General features: G+C 45.4%; 1 protein-coding gene across 1 annotated transcript in view; it reads left to right on the forward strand.

Moving 5' to 3' along the window:
- Positions 1 to 3,469: 3,469 nt before the first annotated feature.
- Positions 3,470 to 10,045, forward strand: part of ZNF217 (zinc finger protein 217) — a gene marked incomplete at its 5' end in the record, with an annotated part of 12,663 nt that continues 6,087 nt past the window's right edge. Inside the window, 3 exons of the mRNA XM_034641580.1 lie at positions 3,470 to 4,952; positions 8,305 to 8,421; positions 9,186 to 10,045. Coding sequence (XP_034497471.1) covers positions 3,470 to 4,952; positions 8,305 to 8,421; positions 9,186 to 10,045 — 2,460 coding nt within the window. The remainder of the gene's footprint in view (positions 4,953 to 8,304; positions 8,422 to 9,185) is intronic.

Genomic DNA, 10,045 nt, shown 5'->3' on the forward strand with positions numbered 1-10,045 from the left:
TAGATTAGAATGTCTGTTTTTTGGTAAGTTTTGTTAGTATTAAAGTCTTTGTTATTGCAATCACTCTGAAGATTTTAGATTTTGTTAGATTGGTTTTAAGTGATGTAGATAATTGGTTTATAGGTTAAGGAAGTGTTTAGTCTGCATTCAGTTTCTGAGTCAAGAGTTGAAGGCCTTTGCTGTCAGAGATTTCCCCAGCTTGTCCTGCATTTCTGTTCCGGTGGGTCAGTAAGGAGAGCAGTTTTAAATCCAAATGATACAGTTTTGCTTGTGTTGGTCAACTTCGTGGTGTGATTAAACATGATTCGTTATTTTTTATTATACCCTGGAAAGTGCAGAGAGTGGGATATTAGACGGCAGCCATAGAGAGCCGTGTAGAAGGTCTGATGGACCTTCGAGGTAATTTTCATATCAGATGAGTAATGGTTGGTGACTGTGGCTAGAGATGTGCAGTATTGACTCTGCCCCTGTGCTGACCACGTTGTGTTGGTTCGTTTAGTCACTAGGTGTTTATCGAGGGCCTAACCCTGTGCCAGTGACCCCTTCTAGGCATGCAGGGATAGCAGTGAACAAGGTTGACAGGGTCTCTCCCCCAGACTCTTCAGAGGAATAGCCCAGGGTTTTTCTATCTTGGGTGAGTAAGGATGGCTATGACCCAATGTTGTCTAGTGCTCACGACAATTGGGCACAGTTGCTGACTGTCAGAATCTGTGCCAGAAACGTCCCTTGAGGAAGAAGTGCTTAGTTTTGCCTGGAAGGGTCTTCTTCCCCATGTGACCATCCTAGGAGACTCGCTGGCCCAGGACCTCCTTCTGCTCATCTCCAGGCCGCCATCCTTCACCCACCCCAAGCAAAACTGAAGCTCTTCTGTGATTTTTTTTTTTTTTTTTTTTGGTTTTTTCACTGTGCTTCCTTTACTAATCCTTCAGGTCTTGGGTTAGAAGCTGACGATGACTTCCTTAACCCAGATATTTGAACGTTTCAGAGATAAAAATTGAAACAACTATTTCTCGAAGTCAGGCATTTCCAGTTTATGCCATTACCCTGGGCGGGAAATAAATAATAGGGATGGACCCACATGTCCTGTTTCTCATCCAGAGATTGAGTTTAGGATTGGTGTCTTTTTGGGAAAGATGATCTGTAGAAAACTGGAGTTCCCCCAAATTTAAGATATCACAGAGTAGTAAAATTTCTTTAAAAAAAAGAAAAAAGAAGATAATGTTGAGGTCTGACATGGAGGACTAACTTTGATTTTGGCAAATTAGGGCATTAAAAAAAAAAAAAACTTTACTACTCCCTATTGCCAGTGTTTCATTTTTTAAAAAGCGACTTTGCAACCAAAAAAATAGAAAGGGCCTCAAATACAGGACAGCCTTTATTCAAATTGAAATTTATCCATGTACTTGGTGTGGAACTCATTGAGCTGTTTCTGTTTTTCATATAGCTGTCAGCTGGTGAAAACAATGTCTGAGTTTGAGAGCTGCTTTTCTAGAATATGTACTGTTAATTTCTTCAGTGAAAATATTACCCGGTACATTATTTGTTCAATGAGTAAATGCATAGAACCCTAAATTAGCAGTTACATTTTCAAATGTCATTTAATATCTTGATTTAGGATAGCATTAAATATTCTTTTGCGTAGGTCTATCCATAAATGTAGATCTGCTACCTCCCCCCCTCCCCAGCACAGAAATTTGGAACTCTTGAGGATGATCCTGTCATTTAACCATTTCCATCAAGTAGGTAAAGATGGGGTATGTGGTGGTGACAGCTTGAAGGTTGTGACTGAGGCAGAACTAGAACTCAGGTCTCTGGAGTGTTCTGTTATTTCCCACCAAGCTGGTCGCCAGCCCCAGCATTTTATCCTCCATTGTGATTACAACAAAAGACTCAGAAATTAAGATAAAACACTTCAGTACGTTCTTTCTTTTCCCTAATCTTTGATCTGCAGTCTTATTTAGAAAAGCTTAATGTTAAAGATCTGGTTTATTCAAAACTAAAGATAGCAAGGGGCATGAGAATTTTCTTTTATTATGAGTGTAAAGAAGGGGAAGAAATGTTTCCTTGTCTTCTCTGAGCCTAGAGGCCCTTGCTCTTTGAGGAAGTGGAGAGAAGAAAGTAAAGCTGAAGGTGGTGGGAGCAGTTTGCAAGTCTTTGTTTTGTTGGGCAGAATTAACCGACCTCAGTTAAAGTAGTTGTGACGCTTTAAAACCAATTCTGTCTGGCCAGAAAGGTGGGGGATTTTGGATTTTTTGGAGGCTGATTCTTCTTCAAGAATGAAAATCAGCTTCTAAACCTGAGCCTGCAGAGCTAAATAAAATAATAGTCCATTTTTGACCTGGCCAATGCATAATGTGAAAGGTGGGTTAAAAATGGGAGGACCCATTTTCTGACTGAAGACTGAGCCACGTTGAACTGGCGGTATGGAGGATTTTATTTTAACGTGTATATTCACAAAGTAGCTTTGTGTATGTATTTCCTTATTAATTGTGTGGACAAGGAAGCCCAACCCTGAGGCTTGTTGAAGGCAGAAAGTTGTTACAAGCAAGCTGGGGTTTGGGCAGTGGGTGAGGGGCGAGAATATCCTGTGAGCTAAAATGATGAACGTTTCTCATGGCCAAGATGAGCATCATTCTGAGGTGTCTGTAGTTTCTGAATATGGATTTTAGGAAAGGTTCCTGTTTGTGTGTGTGTTGTTGGCCAATGCATGTGTAAGCTTCAAGGCTGCATGTAAGGTATTTGTGTTTCTCGACTGTATAAGACTGTTTGAAGTTCTGGCTTAAATTTTTACTTAAAGTGCTGTAATTGTCCGTTTTCGCAGCTGGTAGAGTCTCTGGATTTATGGAGACTGTTCATAAGGATACACACGTACATTGTAGTGTGGGCATTTAAAACGTGTTTCTGCCCAGAATCTTACATTTTAGGTTTAAATCACTAAGGGACCACGTGTTAAGTTTCTTAACTGCATGAAAATCTAGCGATTTGCTAAGTGTACTGATTGGATAAAATGCTAATGATTTAATTAACGAGCCTGTCGAACAGGATGCACTGTTAGTTAACAGGGGAGCGGATGACCTAGGCGCCTTCTCTGCCACGAGCGGACCAGCTGTGAACCGTCCACACCAGGCTTCTCTTCTTCCCCGGCTGCAGCTAACCATTTCTGTGGTTTTTTTTCCCCCTCTAGGTTTTGGAAATCCCTTGTCTCCAGGTTGCTGGGATTGACTTCTTGCTCAATTGAATCACTCACTCAATGGAGACAAAGAGAATTAATGCTTTGTGCTGACTCATATTTGAATCAAAGCGTTGGGGAGTCTGTCTGCCTTGTTTGTGGAGAGAACCAGTGAGAGGCTTTGTCACAGAGCTTCCTACGACTTCTGAAGATAAGAAGCTACAGGAATATATACTTTCTTTTGAACTTTTATAACAAATATTTGTTGTAGTTTTAAGTCCAGGGCTGCTGGGGGTGTGAGTGACAAGTCTTACAAGTGGCCTTATCCCAATTCCAGAAATTCCTCCACCAGATTCTTATTTTATATACAATCCTAAAGTGCCAGGAAACATGCCAACTCAATCCCTGTTGGTGTATATGGATGGACCAGAAGTTATTGGCAATTCCCTTGGCACCCAGATGGAGCTAGATGATGCCATGTCCATAAAAGGGACCACCGCTGTCCCTTTCAGAGCGACGCAAGAGAAGAACATAACCCAAATAGAAGGATATATGCCCTTGGACTGCATGTTTTGCAATCAGACCTTCACACATTCAGAAGACCTTAATAAACATGTCTTAATGCAACATCGGCCGATCCTCTGTGAGCCCGCAGTTTTGCGTGTTGAAGCGGAGTATCTTAGTCCTCTTGATAAAAGTCAAGTGAGAACAGAACCTCCAAAGGACAAGAATTGCAAAGAAAATGAAGAATTTAGCTGTGAAGTATGTGGGCAGACATTCAGAGTGGCTTTCGACGTCGAGATGCACATGAAGAAACATAAGGACTCTTTCACTTACGGCTGTAACGTGTGCGGGAGAAGATTCAAGGAGCCCTGGTTTCTTAAAAATCACATGCGGACGCACACTGGCAAATCAGGGGCCAAGAGCAAACTGCAGCAAGGCTCCGAGAGCCCGGCCACCATCAATGAGGTGGTACAGGAGCCGGCGGCTGAGAGCATCTCCTCTCCTTACAAAATCTGCATGGTCTGTGGCTTCCTCTTTCCAAATAAGGAGAGTCTCATCGATCACAGGAAGATGCACACCAAAGAAGCGGCTTCCGGTGCCAGCAGTACACAAACAGACTCTCCGCAGGGGGGAATGCCATCTCCGGGGGAAGAGTTCCTGCAGTTTTTAAACTTGAGACCCACCTCTCACCCCGAAACCGGCAAGAAGCCCACAAAATGGATACCTCAGCTCGATCCATTCACCACCTACCAGGCTTGGCAGCTGGCTACCAAAGGAAAAGTCGCCGTGTGCCGAGAAGTGAAGGAACAGCCCGGCCAAGAAGGAAGTACCGACAATGATGACTCGTGTTCGGAAAAAGAGGAGCTGGTCGAGATTTGGAATGCGAGTAAGAGCCATTCCGAAGGTTCTGGAAAGTCCAAGGCAAGCAAAAGCGGTTATGCAGGCCTCGCACAAGATAAAGAGAAGTCCCGACCCTCCAGTGGTGAAGTGCCTTCTGGGGAAGCGGACCCGAAGTTGTCCGCCAACAAGGAGAAGCCTACGCATTGCTCGGAATGTGGCAAAGCCTTCCGAACCTACCACCAGCTGGTCTTGCACTCGCGAGTGCACAAGAAGGACCGGAGGGCCGATGCCGAGTCGCCCACCATGTCGGTTGATGGAAGGCAGCCTAGGACGTGTTCTCCAGACCTCACCGCCACCCTGGATGAGAATGGAGCCGTGGATCGAGAAGGTGGTTCTGAAGATGGATCTGAGGACGGACTTCCAGAAGGGCTCCATTTGGGTAAGCCCCTGCCCCAGGGCCTGCTGCCCTGCCTCTGTTCCCGCCCCAGAAAACGCTGGCCCATCCAGGGGTGGGAGAGCTGGGGTGGAGTCCAGGCCCTTGTGGTGCCAGCCTGTTGGAGGTCACGTAACCTCTCAGGGCCTTGATTCTTCTCGAGGTTTCTTCCGGTTCTGAAAGTTCTGTCGTCTTAACTCTTGCTAACGGAGGACACACATCATCTCACTTGTGCTTCAGCCTGACGCGGTGCTTCTGACCCGGGGCGATTTGGTCCCCCGTGGAACCTGGTAGTGTCTAGAGATATTTTTGGTTGTCACAGCCGTGTTAGTGTGTGTGTGGCTGGCACCCAGTGGGGAAAGGCCAGGGATGCTACGAAACATCTTCCCGTGCGCAGGGCACCCCGTGGCAGGTGATTGCGTGGCCCCAGTGTTAGCGGTGTCGGGTCAGAGACCCCTGCGCTTTGCTTCAGATTTTCCGGCGTATCTGATCTTCTCTATAAAAGCGGGGTGTTCTTACATGCAGCCGACCTCCCTGTCCTCGGGACCCCGCTCTGGCTCTCACGCACTTAGCTCCAGATGCCCGTCTAGTGGTCACAAAAGGTACTGGAGTGATTATCAGCCAGAGCAAGGGTCTCTTTAGAGATGGGCTGGTGCTACCTGGTACCCTGTCCTCTGTCTGGTGGGCTAGTATTTGCGAATAGCTCACGAACGGAGACCATGTGTAAAATAAAGGGAATGTGAACACACCAAAGATGGTTTAAAGGAATCTCAAGTGCTCAGGCAGGTTTCTGTTGTACTAGTGGCTTTTAGAGGAAACAGCCATGGAAGCAGCCATTGCCGGAGGCTCAGGGACATTATCTAAGGCACGGGATCCCACCTGTGGTTCGAGTGTCGCCCATCTGCACTTCAACCAGAGCTGCTTCTGTCTGTTTAATAGTATTTTGTTTAAATAAAGGATTCGGCTGCTTGAAGGCAGTTAAAGGAACCCCTGCATCTTCAACAACTGAATGGTGGGAACACGAATTAGTCTTAGAGGGATGTTATCATTCACAAAAGTGGTCTTTGGTTTAAGCAGATGCTGCCTCCTTTGTAACTTGATGGTATGTGGCTGGCTCGTGCGAACTCGGGTGTGAGACCCCAGGTGGATCTGACCGGACGACACACGGGACTCTTCCTGCTCCAACCCAGTGTCAGGTTCTTTTTGCCATCACACGATGGGTGTGAGAACACTAGTATTCATACGGAGGATTTAGGATGTTTCAAGATTCAGGGGCCACAGGAAACCTAGCGCTTAGGATACTACAGTCTTCAGAAATCTAGAAAACACCATTATGGTGTCTTCATGACATCATAAAAAAGGCCTTCAGCACAGACCTGTTGTCATCTCAGCGGTTCCTAGTAGTGGCATTCCTGCTTGGGGGCATACAGGAATCGGGAGATGGTTGGGTCCTCGTTGTCCTGAGAGAAACGAAATGGTCAGTCGCGTTCTGCCGGTAGGTGGTGTGGGCAGAAGGATCTGGTGGAAGTCTTGGTCGTCAGGCGGATAGAATGCCCAGCAGTAGCTGGGAGGGCCACGACTTGCCTGCAGTCTGGTTCTGCCACTGCATTGTTCTGTGGCTGATGACACGTTGCTTAACCTTTCTGTGCCCTGATTTCTGTTTGCAAAATTGGTTGGTCGACCCTTGTCTTCCACCTCCCAAGGATAATTTCCACAGCCTCTTGATAAAAAAATTTGCAGTCCTTTCAGAAACTGTACAATCAGAGGTGATGCCAGAGGAGCAGGAACCAAGTATATGTGGATATTTCACGTCCTTTGTGTTAAAACAGACCCATTTCATAACTTTTTGGCTCTGATGCAACGTACCATATATCCTACACATACTTGGAGTAGGAAATTGCAGTGAGGTTCAAACTCAGCTCGTTGGGTGTGATTGTAAGACAAAGCTGGGCCTTCTGTATTTAGAGAATTGATTTTCCTAAGTTTATATTATGATGTGGTTGTCTAGGTTTACCTTCCTGTTATTTACTATCAACCTGGCTTTCTTGAGATCGACTTTTAAGATCAAAAGGCAAAGTAAATATTTTGTTTTTATGTTTGTTCAACTGTGTAGTAGGTTTAATGGTGGTTGCTCATGGGATTGCTTTTGAAGTCTTTGCGATCAGTGGTTGTCTCTGCTGGTTTAGAGTGTTGCGTCAGGGGAGTCGAGGGGCGAGGGGATCGTGCCGCCCTGTCTGTTGTACTGGAGGTTGCCCATGGTTGGCTCATAAGTAAGCTGCTCCTTAAAATCTGCAAGCTAGGTCTATATAATAATCTAAAATGCAAAACCAGGAAGGAGGACTTTTTAGTTGGAGTTAGCAGTTTTCAAGGCAAAAGAGCCGGTTTAGTTAGGCTCAGTTGTTAAGAGATGTCCACTTCCTTGTCCTCACTGCAGTGCACACAATACAGTCTTTGGTAAGAGGAGGTGATTATCTAGAACTTTAACACTCATTTTTATGGGAGCGGGTGTCTTAACTGTAGCAAATGCCATTGTCTTTCGGAGGGCTGGTATTTGGGTATAATCATCCTTAAATTAGTGTTCCCAGTGGACCTTTACTCTGTTGCAGCCCAGATACACTGTCCTGGTCGTTGCAGAGATCGAAGTATAATATAGTTTAGCGCATTGTCATTTGGGGACAGATTTTGATTGATTCCCCGATATATTTTTGTCCACATGTGCTTGTGAATGATAATGGTCTGCTTTCCAAAATGTGCTAAATCTTGACAAACTTTCTTTTGTAGCTGTTTGACCCAGTGCCAAAACCTTTTCTTTCCTTTAAAGATTAAGTTGTGCTTGCTACCCTCTAGTGGTAGCTGGCCCGATCTTACGATGCACTTCTTGGGCCTGGTGGTTGGGGAAGCTGGCAATTTCTATTGGCTCCGTTTTCTAAATCCGTTATTCTGAAGAAGCCAGTGTGTGTAGGTCCAGCTTCAGTCTGCCAGATCCTGCTTGTTGCAGACTTGTTGGGAGAACAGAAAGTTGCCCATGCATGTCAGTCTCTGTTAAGTGAGCTTTCCTGTGATTGAGGCAAAGGAAGAACTAAATCTGTGACACCAAATTCTGCTGTACTCAGAAAACAAAAACAAAACCAAGAAATAGGGCACGCATGTTATAAAAAGCTTCCAAAACTTCAGGCAGTCTCAAAATAGCATTTGGTGTGTTCCTATCCTTTCTGGGGTACCCCAACACTTAATATAAAAACTATTTTATGCTTTCCCCCCCAAAAAAAGTTTCCATCAAGAATACTTAAAGTCAGCCTGTCTTACTTGTGTACTTGAGCTGTCTTCTTACAGAAATATTTTTTGTTTCTGCTTTAAGATAAAAATGATGATGGAGGAAAAATAAAGCATCTTACATCCTCAAGAGAATGTAGTTATTGTGGGAAGTTTTTCCGTTCAAATTATTACCTCAATATTCATCTCAGAACGCATACAGGTAAGGAACTTCCTAGATTTTCTTAATTCTTATTAGCTCAAAGAACTATGATATAGTTTTGTGTCTTGACTTTTTTATATTGTTGTTCAAATATTCTTAGTCCCTTGCAATAGTTTAAGAGTAAGTGTGAAGTGTGTTGATGGCAGCTGTCATTTTAAGTCTGTTAGTGTTCTTGTAACTTGAACTGTTTCTGTTTCAAAGTTAGTTTCTTGTTTAGTTTCTGACTACTGTATCCTCTCATCTTATTAAAACCTCTTATTTTTTAATGCCACAGCTTTTTTGGGTGTTAACTGTTAGGATTTAGAAGGCAACGAGGATATATTTAGTATTTTCTTTAGATTGTAGAAGCAGCTGTAACATGATAATGGTTCAGGAGGCTGGGTGGGCATCTCCTCCACTCACTAGCTGTGCAGCCTTGGGCAAGTCGCTTAACCTTTCTGTGCCCCAGTGTTCCTAGCTGTAAAATCAGGATAATCATGATATTCTGTTCCATAGGGCTATTTATTCTGAAGGTTAAATAAGTTTAAAGTGTGCTATTTTTTTTTAAGTTAAAGACATATGTTCACATTTTCAAATACTCAGTATAGTAAGGGTGAGAAAGCGAGCAACTTGTGAAAAATCCTGGAGATGCAGATTCGTAGAGAGAAAAGGGAAAAGGAAAGACGGTATATTATATTCTCTCTTGGCACATAATTTTAGTTTCCAGAGATCTATTTTGATGTTTTTCGTGAACTTGTGTGACACAGTGACGCTTCTTGTTTTAGGTGAAAAACCATACAAATGTGAATTCTGTGACTATGCTGCGGCGCAGAAGACGTCTCTGCGGTACCACCTGGAGAGACATCACAAGGACAAGCAGATCGATCTTGCCGCCGAAGTCAAGACCGATGGGAAAAACCAGGAGACCGAAGATGCACTACTTGCCGCCGACAGTGCGCAAACCAAAAATTTGAAAAGATTTTTTGATGGTGCCAAAGATGTTAAAGGCAGCCCACCTTCAAAGCAACTTAAGGGGATGGCTGCTACCTTTCAGAATGTTCTGGGCAGCACTGTCCTCTCACCAGGACACAGAGATACTCAGGATTTCCATAAAAATGCAACCGATGACAGTACTGATAAAATGGGCAAAGCTCCTGCCCCCGCGTATTTGGATGTGTTACAGAAGAGACCGCCGGGTGACCCTCAGCCCCCCGAGCCCGCGTGTAGGGCGGAGGCGGGGGTCCCTGCGCGTGTGGACGGCAGTGCGGCCCGCGGTGCCGACGGCGGCCCCAGGGAGAAGCCGGCGGGGGCGGTGGCCGACGGCAAGCACAAGCCCGGCGTGGATTGCCAGGAGAAGCCTCTGAACCTGTCCCTCGGGGCGCTTCACGGCTGCCCTGCCATTTCTCTGAGCAAGAGTTTAATCCCAGGGATCACCTGCCCGTTTTGTACCTTCAAGACCTTTTATCCCGAGGTCTTGATGATGCACCAGCGGCTGGAGCATAAGTACAACCCCGACATCCACAAGAACTGCAGGAGCAAGTCCCTGCTGCGCAGCCGGCGCACCGGCTGCCCGCCCGCGCTGCTGGGGAAGGACGTGACCCCCCTGGCGCACTTCCCCAAGCCCCGGGCCAGGCCCGCGCCACCC

This window comes from Ailuropoda melanoleuca, chromosome 13 (genome assembly GCF_002007445.2).
Source record: "Ailuropoda melanoleuca isolate Jingjing chromosome 13, ASM200744v2, whole genome shotgun sequence".
NCBI classification, from domain to species: Eukaryota; Metazoa; Chordata; class Mammalia; order Carnivora; family Ursidae; genus Ailuropoda; species Ailuropoda melanoleuca.